Source organism: Pleurodeles waltl, chromosome 8 (genome assembly GCF_031143425.1).
Source record: "Pleurodeles waltl isolate 20211129_DDA chromosome 8, aPleWal1.hap1.20221129, whole genome shotgun sequence".
Lineage (NCBI taxonomy): Eukaryota > Metazoa > Chordata > Amphibia > Caudata > Salamandridae > Pleurodeles > Pleurodeles waltl.
In genome coordinates this window covers 319,832,728-319,850,659 of record NC_090447.1, presented here as the reverse complement: position 1 = coordinate 319,850,659, position 17,932 = coordinate 319,832,728, and the positions used below count along the sequence as shown (strand labels likewise).

At 46.5% G+C, this 17,932-nt stretch overlaps 1 protein-coding gene across 1 annotated transcript in view; it reads left to right on the top strand.

Moving 5' to 3' along the window:
• Window positions 1–576: 576 nt before the first annotated feature.
• SLC19A2 (solute carrier family 19 member 2) overlaps window positions 577–17,932 on the top strand; it is a 63,896-nt gene continuing 46,540 nt past the window's right edge. Inside the window, exon 1 of the mRNA XM_069204170.1 lies at window positions 577–921. Within this exon, the coding sequence (XP_069060271.1) occupies window positions 748–921 (174 nt within the window). The 5' untranslated portion in view covers window positions 577–747. The remainder of the gene's footprint in view (window positions 922–17,932) is intronic.

The window sequence follows — 17,932 nt, the reverse complement described above, 5'->3', positions numbered from 1 at the left end:
TTTTCAGTGTAGTACTATAATGCGCCATATTAACGTTAAAGCTTTCACGTGTTAAAGAAATACACTTTTTTAATTTTGAAGAGACTTTACCATATTTTACTTCATTTCTGTTATATGATTTACATAGCAAATATTTGCATTGCTTGGCTCTTGCACGGTCTCTAAGATCATGCTCCGGCTCTCCCTGTTAATATGTTGACCTCTAGCGCTGCATCTACACATATACTTACAATCCTTTGCCAGCCTTACGAATCCAAACCCCTTTCGTCTGGGTCACGGCTTTTAGTCCTTGTGGCCAGAACATGTTGTTCAATACAAAGTAGGTAATTCTGGATTCTAACTCTTGCTACGACGTCTGTGCGTTTTCGGCCAATCGCGTCCCTCTTGGAGACGCGCCCCCGTGCTTCTCTTTGGAGGATTAGTTACATTCACTTTCCGCTCTCATCCTGTCAGTGCAAAGGAATATTTGCACGTGACTCAGTGTCACACTGCAAGAGGCGTGACTCTCTTGCAGTACAAGCCGTGGCACCTATCCTAGCCTGCTAGGGCGGGTCATGCCTTGGTGATGCAAAGGGAGTCCTCGCATGGTTCTTTCAGTGGAGCTGCAGTTAGAGGGCAGGACCTGGAACCTGATGCCGGTCTCGTGCTTCTCTCCGTTCCCTCGTCCCGCTTCCGGTAGTAACAGCGGGTGAACTGACCTTGTAGTTTGGTAGTTGGAGTGGGGAAATACGCCCGGAAAGCTGTGCGATGGATTTGGAGGGAGCAGTTTCCGCGCGCAGAGCCATGCTGCTGTCCGGCCCGGGCTGGATGCTGCCTACAGCCCTGCTCTGCCTGTATGGCTTCTTCTGCAACCTGCGCCCGTCCGAACCTTTCCTCACCCCCTACCTGCTAGGGCCGGACAAGAACCTCACTGAGCGCCAGGTGAGTGCTGAATCCTAAGGAGGGAGCCCTTATTTCTCGGTGTCATTTTTATAGTGGTAAACACAGCCCCTTTTGTAAACGCCCTTTCGAGGTAGAGACCATATCTCAGGTGTGGGGAAAACAGAGCAGCGGGAATGAACGGACCCCTTTTGGATAGGCCACTTATCTCTAAAATACATTGCTCTCGAATTACCTCCAGTGAGGAAATGTCCAGAGGGAAATTTAAAAATCGGTGTACATATTCAAAACACGTGGCTTGGTAAACTAACCGTTCGTGAGGTGAATATAGCCAATGATAAACCGCCGTAAATAAAACACGCCCCAGGCGCGCGTTTAAAGTCTCCAGAAGAAATAATGCCGCAAGGCCGAGTCACGAGGAGCGGAGTCAGTGGGTCCACATGTGGGCTCTGAGTACATATCAAATATTTGTTCTTAAATCGAGGGCTTTTGTGGATTTATTTTACACTATTATTATTTTGTTGCCTGCAGCTGACCTTTTTGATTGATTCCGATTCATTTGGGCTAATAATGTATGCTGATAGTAAAGATATTCCTATTCTATGCCAGTATTTATTTAGCGCTTTCCGATTTATTATTGAGGACCGCAAGGCCATGCGGCATCTGAGCAGTATCGTGGATAATTTCCAGTCTCAATTTATCACAATTTGCTCATTGACTTACTTAAATTGGCCAAAGAATGAAATTCTGCTTTCTTTTCACGCGACCACTCTTTTGTTTTCACATTTATGCCCGAGTCAAAACACCCCTACTCTAGTCCCAAATATAAACCGTGTCTGGTTAAAAACAATCTTCTAGCTTTCAGGCACATTCTCCATATTTTTATTTATTTTATTTCATGACCGTTATCACTTCAATGCATAAAGTGCCTCTTGCCCCTGTCACGCAGTTTAGCACATTCTAAAGGCCGCCTGCTGCTGTTCTCATTGGATTAACAGGCAGCGACTCGCTGTTGGTCTGAGTAGGTCGTGTTGAATCTTCACTGCATCGATCATAGTAGCCCTCTGTTCTCCACATAGAAACAGATACTGCCCGAGTCGAAGATGCACCGCACTGATGAGGTCAGGGAAGACCTGTCAGTGATTGGTTGTGTATTTGTGCAGAAGGGACTTGGTCTGACAGTTCGGCATAACCTGCCTGTTTTGTGGCAAGGCCAAGACTGATTTGCACGTGGTTGTCCCTGCCTATAGAGGTACAGCAAATAAAATAAAATAAAAAAAATGGATTGAATTTAGTTCCCTGTACCTACTGGTAGCTTAAATACATTCAAACGATGCATCCATCTCACTGGTTTTTCCTCTCACTATTCAGTTTTGCGCTCTGGGCCATGTGTTTTACCAGCCCTGCACTGAGCTTTTCCCCCAGTCCCAGGAATACCTGTTCTCACCCGGTTCGGACTTGGTCTACTCCCAGCCCAGTGGTTGTTTCGAAGTCCGCTTTCAATAAAATGTCCTGCACCCACATGACATCACATGGACCAAGAAGGTGAAGACAGCGTAATGTGCTACGGAAAGCATGTTGACACATCTCGAGCCCGCTCCCTGCGCGCGCACTGCTGACTCACTACACGGCTAGGGCAGCAAAATGTTCTTCACAGAGACGAGTTTGGCTGCGTCGAGTTGCAGTGATACCCGGGGGTGAGTCAGCTGTCAGCAGAGAGGTGCGCCCGAGTGTTTAACTTAGGAGCGCCATCCCGTTAAGTTAACCTACGCTTTTAAGGATGAGATGGCGAATCTTCCTTTTGATGAGGTTGGCGTGGCTCCCAGACACCACGGCACGTGCCGGCTTGACGTAAGCCCATAGATAAACTGGCGGAAGTTGTCCTGTCCTACAACCGTACTCATTCATACAGCATGCCAGTGTTGCCGAGTATGTGTTTATAATGGTAGCCCGTGCAGTGAGTACCCTGCTACCGTAGACGTGCTCTGAAACAGTATACAAACGTAATGGGCTGCCGGGTCCATTTATTTAGGGGTCCCGGTAAGTGTTAGAATAACATTGAATAAGAAGGCAGTTTAAAGAGCGAGTTGTTCTGCTCTCCCTTAGCCGCGGGTTGCATTGTGGTCTTTCAGGTTTGCCTTTACATTCCATTTATCTTGACCCTCAGCAGGGTGTCGCAGGGTCCAGCCTTAACGTTTATTTCCTAGCCCACAGAACTAGTAAGGCAGCATTTTACTAGTCTGTTTCGGATTTGTGCTAGGTCGTCAAAACAATGTTGCTTTTTGGCGAGGTCTGGCTTTATTTGAATGAGATGCGTGCAGTCCTAGTTATGGAATATATTTATTGGAGGATGTGGTAAGTCCGATGTCACCCGAGGATTACCCGAGCTGTCCGATGCTTTAGTGATGGCTGTCTAACTCGAGGGATGGCTCGCACGTCACTCTGCCTGGCGTGTAACAGCTGAAGTCCTTGTCCTTACGCCTCGTGGGACTCCCAGGGGGAATGGTTGCTCAATATTTTGCGTTCAGGAAGCAAAGGAGACGGATTCAGACTATCATAGCTCTGAAGGTCAGAGAAAAATAATATTTTTTGACAGAAAATCATACTTTAGACAGCGAGACAATCACTATGAAATATGGACTGTGTACATGTTCAATATCAACGTTAAAATAAATGTCGTAGGCCCTGGTTACAGATGGGAGTTAACGGAAGGTCTTCAGCGTTCTGGAGTATTTCGGACCTCAGTGGTCTTAATTTAGTACTTTCCTAAGTATATGCCTGATTGTTCCGCAGCTCAAATGGTTGGTGTGAGCCCCTCTAGCTTGTTTGGATGGAAAAAAATCTTTTTTTCACGGTACACATTAGGTATAAACAGTAATTCACATGCAAGGTGCGCCTAGGTGTGACTTTTTCTTTTTTTTTTTAATATAGAGGCACATACCATCTTATAAAAGGTCTAATTTTCTAGAGTAGTTTAAAAGGTAAGATAGGCCTGAGGCACAGTCAATCATTTTAAAGTTTTGAATTGGGTAAGGCAGACACGGACCGAATCCTGCGGTGATTTCAGAAGATCTGCGTGCCGGGAAGTCACTCACTATTTGTTTAAAGCTACTTTTTTCATTGAAAGTTGTAAATGTCTTCTCTTTCTAGTTAACGTTGCTTAGAGGGTCACACGCTCGGCAGCGGACTCGATATAATTTATCTGCCGGCAGTTGAACTGAACGCTCTTTAATGTGCGTGCTGCAGAGGGCTCTGTAATCTGAAAAGGTCAGTTTTGAATGACATTGGGGCCATCTCTGCCCTTTAGCCTCCACAGGACAATAAAGAAGCACCACTCAGTTGACTGATGGTAACATCTACTGTCAATGCTTTGATGCCTCAGAGCTTCGGGTATTTGTTTCTATTTCAGACCTTGTGATTAATGCAAAGTGTATCCAGGTTTATTTGTGGTAGAAAAACTTAGAAAAAGATGTCGTGCAACAGCACCTGTGATTTTTGACAGTTGTTTTAAATCTCCCTGAGTTATTACATAAACTGCTAAAATAAAGATCTTAATAGCTAAAGTGATCTGACTGAGTTGTAGTCCAGCTAAATCTGGGTCCTGTAATCTTGGGTTTCAAACTAAATCTGGATTTTTTCACTTGAACAATTTGCGATATCTTGGCAAATGCTATCCTTAGGCTATAAACTAATTTTCTTCATCTGCTAAAACTGTAAGTGCCTAGGTGCAGCCAAATGCCCTTTTGTTCTTTTATCTGCAACTGCATCATCAGATTCTGCATCTGGCTTGCTAGCACAGCTGTCTATGACCCATTGTTACAAATTGTTTAAAATATGCACAGAGTTGACTTTGGCTGTCCCCAGTGGAGTATTTCTCTCTCATCTCATGCCAACAGCTGTCTTGAGTATTATTCGGTGTCCTATGGAGTACTTGCATTGCAGTGCATGAAGGGGTATCTTTCATCGCAAACGTACACAGATTAATCACAATTTACAGTCTTTATCTCAGGGGCGTTATATATTTAAAACAGTTTTTTGTTGTTGCTTTTTTTTGATTTATCACTGCAGCAACCTTTTTTCAATTTTAGTGAGGTTTCCCACACAATCCAGACCTGTTGGCTTTGCCAGTGCTTCTTTCAGTGTGTAAGACTCCCACACTCTCCTCTGCTGCATCTGCTCTGTTCTTGAAAGCAAAGATGTTATCTGTACTTTATCTTTAGCACTGGCTTTTTCTGCGATCGTAAACAAACTGAGAGGTTTGGGGTGCGCATGGTAATAATGCACCCTATTTAGAAAAACTTCGCAAGTGGTTCATTTGCTCCACAGTTGTTATGCTCGCATGTGCTTAGGGGAGGGTGTGTTGGCTCAGTCTAAATCTCGAAGCAAAGCAATCGCTCATTCTTCACATAGCTTGTAGTAACGTACTTATGTTTATAATAATATTGGGATGAACGTTATGATGTCCCACACAAGCCTCTGTGTTAACGAGTGGTTCCTTAGCTAGCCCTCAATTTTTAAGTATGCGTTGCTGAAAACAGGCAGTTTTAGCTTTACCATTGCTTGGACGGGCTATCGATTGAGACCATGGCATTTCTAGGATGGTTACATTGTCTTACTTGAGTTCCTGTCAGGTTTTGGTGACAGGACATCGAGTAGTCCTTTTTGTTAGACTTTTGATGCAACATGATGTGTAGCTTGTAATGTGACTCACGGTTTGTTCTTTTTATGTGTTGACTGGCACAATTCAACATAATAGAACATAAAATTCAATAGCACAATACAAAATAACACACCCTGTCATGGCATTGCACAGCCAACACAAACTAACACACCCTCTCATTGCACATATTGACACAAAATAAACACCACAATACAGCACAGCTGGATATAGCAGTACCCAACACACCAAATCATAACACTGCATTGCACATGCAGCGTACCACACCATAACATCCAAAGATTAGTACAGCTTGGAACAACAGAAAACACCCCATCTTAACAATGAAGAACATTCTAGAACACACATTAAAATATGCTATTGCAAGATGACGGCATTGCACACAACACAGCTTGATAAAACATAATTCACCCTATCACACACAATTGCTGTAGGAGGCTGGACTGGCTTGTAGTGAGTACCAAGGGGTACTTGCACCTTGCACCAGGCCCAGTTATCCCTGATTAGTGTATAGGGTGTCTAGCAGCTTAGGCTGATAGATAATGGTAGCTTAGCAGAGCAGCTTAGGCTGAACTAGGAGACGTGTGAAGCTACTACAGTACCACTTAGTGTCATATGCACAATATCATAAGAAAACACAATACACAGTTATACTAAAAATAAAGGTACTTTATTTTTATGACAATATGCCAAAGTATCTTAGAGTGTACCCTCAGTGAGAGGATAGGAAATATACACAAGATATATATACACAATAGCAAAAATATGCAGTATAGTCTTAGAAAACAGTGCAAACAATGTATAGTTACAATAGGATGCAATGGGGAAACATAGGGATAGGGGCAACACAAACCATATACTCCAAAAGTGGAATGCGAACCACGAATGGACCCCAAACCTATGTGACCTTGTAGAGGGTCGCTGGGACTATTAGAAAATAGTGAGAGTTAGAAAAATAACCCTCCCCAAGACCCTGAAAAGTGAGTGCAAAGTGCACTAAAGTTCCCCTAAGGACAAAATAGTCGTGTTAGAGGAATAATGCAGGAAAGACACAAACCAGCAATGCAACAACTGTGGATTTCCAATCTAGGGTACCTGTGGAACAAGGGGACCAAGTCCAAAAGTCACAAGCAAGTCGGAGATGGGCAGATGCCCAGGAAATGCCAGCTGCGGGTGCAAAGAAGCTTCGACTGGACAGAAGAAGCTGAGGTTTCTGCAGGAACGAAAAGGGCTAGAGACTTCCCCTTTGGTGGACGGATCCCTCTCGCCTTGGAGAGTCGTGCAGAAGTGTTTTCCCGCCGGAAGGACGCCAACAAGCCTTGCTAGTTGCAAATCGTGCGTTTGGCGTTTTTGGACGCTGCTGGGGCCCAGGAGGGACCAGGAGGTCGCAAATTGGACCTGAAGAGAGAGGGGACGTCGAGCAAGACAAAGAGCCCTCACTGAAGCAGGTAGCACCTGGGGAAGTGCCAGAAACAGGCACTACGAGGATGCGTGAAACGGTGCTCGCCGAAGTTGCACAAAGGAGTCCCACGTCGCCGGAGACCAACTTAGAAAGTTGTGCAATGCAGGTTAGAGTGCCGTGGACCCAGGCTTGGCTGTGCACAAAGGATTTCCGCCGGAAGTGCACAGGGGCCGGAGTAGCTTGCAAAGTCGCGGTTCCCAGCAATGCAGCCCAGCGAGGTGAGGCAAGGACTTACCTCCACCAAACTTGGCCTGAAGAGTCACTGGACTGTGGGGGTCACTTGGACAGAGTCGCTGGATTCGAGGGACCTCGCTCGTCGTGCTGAGAGGAGACCCAAGGGACCGGTAATGCAGCTTTTTGGTGCCTGCGGTTGCAGGGGGAAGATTCCGTCGACCCACGGGAGATTTCTTCGGAGCTTCTGGTGCAGAGAGGAGGCAGGCTACCCCCACAGCATGCACAAGCAGGAAAACAGTCGAGAAGGCGGCAGGATCAGCGTTACAGAGTTGCAGTAGTCGTCTTTGCTACTATGTTGCAGGTTTGCAGGCTTCCAGCGCGGTCAGCGGTCGTTTCCTTATCAGAAGGTGAAGAGAGAGATGCAGAGGAACTCGGCTGAGCTCATGCATTCGTTATCTAAAGTTTCCCCAGAGACAGAGACCCTAAATAGCCAGAAAAGAGGGTTTGGCTACCTAGGAGAGAGGATAGGCTACTAACACCTGAAGGAGCCTATCAGTAGGAGTCTCTGACGTCACCTGGTGGCACTGGCCACTCAGAGCAGTCCAGTGTGCCAGCAGCACCTCTGTTTCCAAGATGGCAGAGGTCTGGAGCACACTGGAGGAGCTCTGGACACCTCCTAGGGGAGGTGCAGGTCAGGGGAGTGGTCACTCCCCTTTCCTTTGTCCAGTTTCGCGCCAGAGCAGGGGCTAAGGGGTCCCTGAACCGGTGTAGACTGGCTTATGCAGAATTGGGCACATCTGTGCCCAACAAAGCATTTCCAGAGGCTGGGGGAGGCTACTCCTCCCCTGCCTTCACACCATTTTCCAAAGGGAGAGGGTGTCACACCCTCTCTCAGAGGAAGTTCTTTGTTCTGCCATCCTGGGCCAGGCCTGGCTGGACCCCAGGAGGGCAGCTGCCTGTCTGAGGGGTTGGCAGTACCAGGGTCTGTGCTACAGACCACTGGGATCATGGGATTGTGCCAACTATGCCAGGATGGCATAGAGGGGGCAATTCCATGATCATAGACATGTTACATGGCCATATTCGGAGTTACCATTGTGAAGCTACATATAGGTAGTGACCTATATGTAGTGCACGCGTGTAATGGTGTCCCCGCACTCACAAAGTTCAGGGAATTGGCTCTGAACAATGTGGGGGCACCTTGGCTAGTGCCAGGGTGCCCTCACACTAAGTAACTTTGCACCTAACCTTTACCAGGTAAAGGTTAGACATATAGGTGACTTATAAGTTACTTAAGTGCAGTGTAAAATGGCTGTGAAATAACGTGGACGTTATTTCACTCAGGCTGCAGTGGCAGGCCTGTGTAAGAATTGTCAGAGCTCCCTATGGGTGGCAAAAGAAATGCTGCAGCCCGTAGGGATCTCCTGGAACCCCAATACCCTGGGTACCTCAGTACCATATACTAGGGAATTATAAGGGTGTTCCAGTAAGCCAATGTGAATTGGTAAAAATGGTCACTAGCCTGTCAGTGACAATTTGAAAGTAATGAGAGAGCATAACCACTGAGGTTCTGGTTAGCAGAGCCTCAGTGAGACAGTTAGGCACCACACAGGGAACATATACATGCACACCTATGAGCACTGGGGCCCTTTGTGACAGGGTCCCAGTGACACATACATATAGGCCACAAACCTATGAGCACTGGGGTCCTGACCAGCAGGATCCCAGTGACACATAACAAACCTACTGAAAACATAGTGTTTTCACTATGAGCAGTGAGGCCTGGCTATCAGGATCCCAGTGAGACAGTGAAAACAGTGACAAACACCCTGACATACACTCACAAACAGGCCAAAAGTGGGGGTAACAAGGCTAGAAAGAGGCTACCTTCTCACAATTGCACAGCATGAAACATATTGCACTGTAATAGAGGGCAGCATGACATGCAATACACAACACAGTGTAGTGCTGCACAGCCTGAAAAAACAGTTAACACAGCATAACACAACCTAGCACACCATAAGTTTCACATTAAAATACAGCATGAAATAACGCCATACTATAACACAGTATTATACATCATAACACACCCTAACTTAAAACAGCGTAGCCTGATACGACACATTGAGGCATTCTGTGGTAACTTAACATACCCTAAAATAACGCATCGTGACTCACCATAACACAGTGTAGCACTACACAACTCCATAACATAACACACTATAAAAACACAACATAGCCCAGCGAAACTGCTTTAGCTTCAATAATTTGCTGTAAGAATATTGTGTTTCCCCTGATCCCTGCAGTGAGCTTTCTATTGAACTTGTGTTGCCTCTCAATTCTGCCGGTCCAGTCCCCTGTTTCTTGTCTATCGGCTTCAGGGCTTCTTTGAGTTTGTAATGATCCTTCTTTATTACTTTTAGGATTCTCCTTAGCACTTGCATAATACAAATATTGTGCAGGGCTTCTTGATAGCTCCCCCAGTGCAAGATTACAATTTTTGTGTATTTTCCTAGTCCAGGAACCATTCATTTCATGTATGAGAAGCTCTCAGACTTCGCCAGCGTGCAACACCAGGAGTCACTGATCTCAAGGTACTGGGAACTAAGAGGAATCCGTCTCTGTTTTTTCCAAGGCATTCATATTGTTATTCTGTTTCTCGACTCCTGGCCCTGGACAGTACGTTCACTGCTGTTTGACTGACCTCTCTATCACCCCTTATTGCAAAGGACCACCTCAAGCTCCCTCACCATCCAGCGAACACAGCCGGCCTGCTTCAGCCCTTGATGTTTGCCTCTTCATATAGTCTTTCCTGGTCTGATATCAATGGCAGGTTCGTTTCTCTTACAGGACTCTGTGCCCAAGAGAGAAAGGCTCACTTGCCACACAGAATGTTCTTGGAACATGTATTGCAATACCTGGCTTTGGGTATTTTATGCTGGGGAACAGCCATCAAAAGGCCAAGTAAAGCTTTAAGTCTAGATACTTCCCTGTAATATCAAGGTACAGACATCCAGGAACTAGTAGAGTCTGGTTTATAATAGGGCGTGCGAAAACAGAGGGGATGGGTAACGGGCATCCTCTGTGGCGAAGAGGGGTATTGTGATAGGTGTTGAGGGATACCATGTAATTTGTTCATTTGTTTGGCACAAGCACATTTACATTTCAAACAAATACCGTACATAAGGGCAGAAAGAGTACATAACATGGTATGGTATAGAACTTTAAACCAGGAAAGGTGATTAAAGCATTTGTACATTGGTGCAGATTACGGGGAGATGATCGTAAAAATGAGAGAGCAACATTAAGAATTTGGAACCACTTATGTAATTCCCTGAAATGCCCCATCATAAAACAAACCTGCTCTCTTTCTATAGTCTTCAAAAAGTACCCTTTGAAGACGTAACAAAGAGGTAAAGGTTTGCTTTGCAAACGGATCCCTTAGTAGTCTTAAGTTTCACTTGTATTTGTTGGGTTTCTATTAAGTGCTCCGCTATCACTGTGGCTTGGCCTCCTCTTTACAAATATCTTAAATACATCTAGAAGTCAGAGACCAGGTGAGTGGATGGAGAACATTGATGATATCAGGAGTGTTGAAGGAAAAGGGTTGAATCGTCAGTGTGTCCAGCAACACAGTGCCTGTACAGCAACGTGGTGTTCATTGAAGAGATGAGAAAAACAAAATGATGTATGAAATGTCTGCATTCATTTCAGCAACTGTTTTTCTTCCGACCCTATACACAGGACCAACGTTCTACCAACCAGCCTTAGTCCTGCTCCAACAGGAACAGTCCAGTCCAGACTTGAAGCGATGAGTCTTCAGGTATTTCTGTAAATGTGGAATGGATGGGGCCTGTCTGCTCTGAATCCGGATGTGCTTTCACACCATTGGAGCACAAGAGAAGGCTTGAAAGCATTTCACACAGGAACTCTGCTTTCCTTTGTGTCCATTGCACTTCTGTCAGGAGTGTAGGGAACCGTGAGAGCAGTCTCAGTGCTGGCTTCATTTCAAGGTCCCGTCTTTGCTCTTGGGCAACACTGTTGAATCCTTTCCTCACTCTCATGGAAAACGACATCTTTCCAGTATTATCCACATGGAAATACATTGCTGCTCTCTCCCTCTGCTGGATCCTTTCCCCATACGGAACCAATGCTTTCTCTGCCCCGAGGCCAGCAGTTGAGATATCTTAAGGACAAGTCTGCTCTAAATGGAGGCTCTTCCCCAGATTCCTCGCTCTCACTGATGCCCGTCATCACTGCCCTCCTCCCTGCCACCGCAAGCATCGAGTTGGTTCTGCTGCAAGTTTGGTTGCTTGGGGGTTATTGCTTCAGTTAAGGGCGGGATCTAATGTGGTGGTAGGAAGCGTCACAGTGGAGGTACTTATAGACGTGCATTCCTTCTCAGTAGGCAACGCATTGAACCTCCAAGTAATTATCCAGATACTCTGAAGTGCACATGAAAAATAGTACAGTAACAAGTGGCATCAAGGCAATGACTTTGGGCACGCTAGAATGATTTTCATACTATTCATATTTTTTAACCATTCTATTCATTTTAGCTGAAAGCTGCAGCTTATCGCCCAAACATATCAAGTAGAGTACATATGCTATGAACTATTTTGTCATCCTCTGTGAACAATACAATTGTGTCATAAACGAGAGGTGCGTCGGTTGTTGAGTGTTCAAATGTACTTCACATATTAAGTGTCTAGCAAGTAAGAAGCATTTTTCCAGGTGTGCTCTGCCCTCGACCCCTGTGTGTAGTAGATAATCCAAAGCTTGCATGATTCATTAATTATTTTTTATCTGGGTCATCTAACAATTGCTGGGTACATATTATTATGATGAAAGATGTTCATGTTTGACATTTGTAAATGGACTGTGATGACTACTAGTAGCGAATGCACTGCAGTTCATTTTTATGTCCGAAATATCATTCAGTAAATTTACCAACAGAAGTGATGCTGCAGCTTTACTTGGTTCACCTTTCGTCTATGAAAAGCCACTCTTCAACCTGGGCATCGATATTGAGCTGCGTTAAAATTGTATGCTTATTGTATTAAGGCAAGGATAATCATAACCATCTTCTAATTACCAAGGTACCTTTTAAATGTACAACTTTTCCTCAGCCTCCTAGTTCAACCATTGGTTCTCGACGTTTGATCATTTTCCCCTTCTTGTCCTGCCTTGCTAGTAGTGCTGTGGAGCCTCTGGGGAGTGGTAAAAAGGTGGAGGAGGTTGTGTATGTTTTATCACCAGTCAGTGACGTAGACTTGGATACTGTTTGTAAATGGAGATAACCCACCCCTGCTTCTCGTAGAACACCATCCATTGCCAGGAAATGAAAGCCTGGCTCGAATTGTACCAAGACAACTGCACCACCTAGTACAGCAGGTTTGAACAAAGACTACCCATGATAGTCTTCTAGAAAAGCAAGTCGCGGGGAGGGTAAGGTGATTATTTATTTATTTATTTATTTATTTATTTATTTATTTTTCAGGTGCATGCCACCTTGCTTCTATCATAGAAGCAATGCTGACACGACACTAAAGTGTAGTAAAGATTTTTGTTTTCTTGATAGCTGTGTTTCTAAACACTCACATCAATGTAAGAAATAATATCCAATGTATCTACAGAAATAACTTTTTTAAGGTGGTTTATTTTTGGATGTTTGCGCAGGCCAATGGAAGCTCCATGTTCCTCCTAAATAAAAAGTGCTTGTAACCATATTTGCTTATTGACACAGTAATAAGTTTACATAGCTTCAGTTTTTCCTCTTCCTGATTTTCAACTTTCATTGTTTTTTGATAATGTTGTTCCCACTTCATTGTGCGGTGTAAGAGGTAATGCCACTTCCGTTGTACAGTGATTTCCATAAAAACTTAATCTGGTTTTCTTGGTTCTAAAACCAAGATAAACGCAAGTATATACTGGAAGTATCTATTTGAAGATCCAGAAAGCATAGGAAAGGGCAGGAAGGAGCAAGAGCGAGGAACCAAATCAGATTTGCAACCTGCAGTGTTTTATGTGTTTTTTAGTAAGAGAAAATGTTAAAGAAGCTCTAAAGCCATGCCATGCCAGGGCTCTAAAAATATTAATTGGAAGTACCCTGTAAGTGAGTCCGGTAACCAGGGGAGGCTCCTCCGCTAAGACAGAGGAACGTCCCCTGCTGCTTTTTAAGCAGACTGGGAAGGAAAAATAAAATAACAAAACGTTATTGTTAGAAATGGGGTTTTTGTTGGCAGTCAGGTTACCCTCTGTCCAAGCAAGAACCCTCACTCTAGTCAGGGTTAGTCACACACAATCCAAAATTAGCCTGTGCCCACCCTCTGGTAGCTTGGCACGAGCAGTCAGGCTTAACTTGGAAGGCAATGTGTAAAGTATTTGTGCAATAAATCATACAATACCACCATATAGCACCACAGAAATACACCACACAGTGTTTAGAAAAATATATAATATTTATCAGGATAATTGTAGGTCAAAACGAATAAAGTTGCAATGTGAATTTGTAAAGATATCACTGAAAAGTGATATAAAGTGTCTTAAGTCTTTAAAAAGCAAACAAAGTCTCTTTCACGCACAAAGTACCTGCTTTGGAGTGGAAAATCTCCGCAGAGGGCCGCAGAAGAAGAGATGCGTGGAAAAATGGTGTGTGTGTCGATTTCTCCCCAGCACACACAGACTTGCGTCATTATTTTTCACGCGGGGAAGTCGTGCGTCGTTTCCGGCGTGCGGACAGTCTCTTTCTGTGGATCGCAGGGATTACCAGATGTCCCGGGTCTGTGCGTGGATTCTCCTGCTTGTTTTCTGGCTGCGCGTCGTTCTGCGGGGCTGTGCGTTGAAGTTTCGCTCTCACGCAGGCGTCGCGTCGATTTCTCCTCTGGAGGTCGGGCGGCGTTGTCCTTGCGAGGCTGTGCGTCGAAGTTCCGGTCGTCCCGAAGGCGTCGCGTCGATCGGCGTCAGTGTGCGGCGTTTTTCTCGTCGCGAAACAAGCTGTGCGTCGACAATTTCAGCGCACGAAGCGTCCAAGTGAAAAAGAGAAGTCTTTTTGGTCCTGAGACTTCAGGGAACAGGAGGCAAGCTCTAGCCAAGCCCTTGGAGAGCACTTTCACGGCCAGACAAGAGTTCAGCAAGGCAGCAGGCCAACAACAAGGCAGCAGTCCTTTGTAGAAAGCAGACAGGTGAGTCCTTTGAGCAGCCAGGCTGTTCTTCTTGGCAGGATGTAGTTTCTGGTTCAAGTTTCTTCTCCAGCAAGTGTCTGAGGTAGGGCAGAGGCCCTGTTTTATACCCAAAAGTACCTTTGAAGTGGGGGTGACTTCAAAGAGTGGCTAAGAAGTGCACCAGTTCCCCTTTCAGTTCAATCCTGTCTGCCAGGGTCCCAGTAGGGGTGTGGCAGTCCTTTTTGTGAGAGCAGGCCCTCCACCCTCCCAGCCCAGGAAGATCCATTCAAAATGCAGATGTATGCAAGTGAGGCTGAGTACCCCGTGTTTGGGGTGTGTTTGAGTGAATGCACAAGGAGCTGTCAACCAAGCCCAGCCGGACGTGGTTTGTAAGGCACAGAAAGATTTCAGTGCAAAGAAATGCTCACTTTCTAAAAGTGGCATTTCTAGAATAGTAACATTAAATTCGACTTCACCAGTCGGCAGGATTTTGTATTACCATTCTGGCCATACTAAATATGACCTTCCTGCTCCTTTCAGATCAGCAGCTGCCACTTCAACAATTTATGAGGGCAGCCCCAATGTTAGCCTAAGAAGGGAGCAGGCCTCACAGTAGTGTCAAAACGAATTTAGGAGTTTTACACTACCAGGACATATAACTGCACAGATACATGTCCTGCCTTTTACCCACACAGCACCCTGCTCTAGGGGTTACCTAGGGCACACATTAGGGGTGACTTATATGGAGAAAAAGGGGAGTTCTAGGCTTGGCAAGTAATTTTAAATGCCACGTCGAAGTGGCAGTGAACTGCACACACAGGCCTTGCAATGGCAGGCCTGAGGCAAGGTTAAGGGGGCTACTTAAGTGGGTGGCACAACCAGTGCTGCAGGCCCACTAGTAGCATTTAATCTACAGGCCCTAGGCACATATAGTGCACTTTACTAGTGACTTATAAGTAAATTAAATAGTCTAATCAGGTATGATCCAAAGTTACCATGTTTAAAAAGGAGAGAGCATATGCACTTTAGCACTGGTTAGCAGTGGTAAAGTGTGTAGATTCTAAAAGCCAGCAAAACAGGGTCCAAAAAGTGGAGGGAGGCAGGCAAAACGTTAGGGGTGACCACCCTAAGGCATGTCAGGTCTAACATGTCCCCCCCCCCCCCCCAGCTGAAAGTGGGGAGAGCTACCCGACCTCCTGGGAGCTCTCATCGCTAAGGCGGAAGTATCTGGAGAGACCATCAGCATTGGTGTGGTCAACCCATGGGCGATGCTCCACCGTAAAGTCCATCCCCTGTAGGGAAATGGACCATCTCAAGAGTTTTGGATTCTCACCCCTCATCTGCATGAGCCATCTGAGGGGCCTGTGGTCTGTCTGAACCCGGAAGCGAGACACAAACAGGTAGGGTCTTAGCTTCTTCAGTGCCCAGACCACAGCAAATGCTTCTCTCTCAATAGCACTCCACCTTTGTTCCCGTGGTAATAGCCTTCTGCTAATAAAGACTACTGGTTGGTCTGAGCCCTCCTCATTCAGCTGTGCTAGAACAGCCCCTATGCCATGCTCTGAAGCGTCTGTCTGCACAATAAATTCCTGGGAGTAGTCAGGGGCCTTGAGCACGGGGGCCGTGCACATGGCTTCCTTCAGAGAATCAAAGGCCTTCTGACAGGCCTCTGTCCAATTCACCTACCTAGGTTGTTTCTTGGAAGTGAGTTCTGTCAAGGGGGACACAATGGTACCATAGCCCTTGACAAACCTGCGGTAGTATCCAGTGAGGCCCAAAAAGGCTCTCACCTCAGTCTGTGTTCTAGGTGGTTGCCAGGCCTTGATAGTTTCAATCTTGGCCTGGAGTGGCTGCACCCTGCCACCACCTACTAGGTGTCCCAAGTACACCACGGAACCCTGCCCAATCTGGCACTTACTAGCCTTGATAGTCAGGCCTGCCTGTTGCAGAGCCTGAAGCACCTCCTTGAGGTGGAGCAGGTGTTACTCCCAACTGGAACTGTAGACAGCTATGCCGTCCAGGTAAGCTGCACAGAAGGCATCTTTACCAGCTAGGACCCCGTTAACCAACCGTTGGAAGGTAGCAGGGGCCTTTTTTCAGCCCAAATGGCATCACCTGAAATTGGTAATGGCCATCAGGGGTGGAAAAAGCAGATCTTTCTTTAGCCCCCTCAGTCAGGCCAATCTGCCAGTACCTGGAAGTAAGATCGAACGTACTCAGGAACTTGGCAGCGCCTAGCCTGTCAACGAGCTCATCAGCTTGGGGGATGGGGTGAGCATCAGTCCGGGTGACTGAATTGAGACCCCGGTAGTCCACACAGAACCGGAGTTCTGGCTTCGCACCTGGGGCAGTAGCCTTGGGAACCAATACCACAGGGCTGGCCCAGGGACTACTGGATTTCTCAATAACCCCCAAAGTCAACATCTTGGAGACCTCCTCCTTGATTCTGGCCTTCACCTTATCTGACAACCTATACATTTTGTTCTTTACAGGGGGACTGTCACCTGTGTCAATGTCTTGCACACAGAGGTGGGTTAGTCCAGGAGTAAGGGAGAACAGGGGGGGGGAACTGCTCTAACAGCTCATAGCAGTACCCTCTCTGGGTTGGAGTCAGGGAGTCAGAGAGAATGACACCCCTTACTGACCCATCCCTGTCTTTGACAGCGAGGAGGTCGGGGAGAGGTTCACTCTCCTCTTCCATGCCCTCATCTGTGACTAGGAGCATACTGACCTCAGACCTCTCAAAGTGAGGTTTGAGCTGGTTGTGATGGAGGACCCTTAGGGGGCGCCTAGGGGTCTTGAGGTCCACTAGGTAAGTGGCCTCCCCTTTACGCTCCTTGATCTCAAAGGGGCCAGTCCAGCGGTCCTGGAGAGCCCTGGGCTCTACTGGCTCCATCACCCAAACTTTGTCGCCAGGTGAGAACTCAACTAGAGTGGCCTTCTGGTCATACCACTCCTTCAGCACCTCTTGACTGGCCTCGAGGTTACTCTGGGCCTGCTTCCAGAAGCGTTGGGTTTGTTTGCGGAGGGCCAGCATGTAGCTGACCACATCCTGGGGAGGGGCCTGGGAGCTTTCTCCCCGCCCTCCTTAACAATGCTTAGGGGTCCCCTGATGGGGTGACCATAGAGAATCTCAAAGGGGCTGAACCCCACCCCTTCCTGGGGCACCTCTCTATAAGCAAACAGGCAGGGTAAGAGGACGTCCCACTAACCCCTCATGGCCTCAGTCAGGCCACCAATCATGCCTTTCAGGGTCTGGTTGAATCTCTCAACAAGCCCATTGGTTTGAGGATGATAAAGGGTGGTAAACCGGTAGGTCACCCCACACTCATCCCACAGGGTCTTCATGTATGCAGACATGAAGTTTGTGCCCCTGTCAAACACGACCTCCTTAGGGAATCCCACACGGGTAAATATTCTCAACAGGGCTCTGGTCACCACCTGTGCAGCCCCTATTCTCAGAGGGATTGCCTCTGGATAGCGGGTGGCATGGTCCACCAAAACCAGGATAAACCTGTTGCCCAAGGCAGTTTTGGGGTACCAACAATGTCGATGCTAACGACTGGGAGTGCGAGC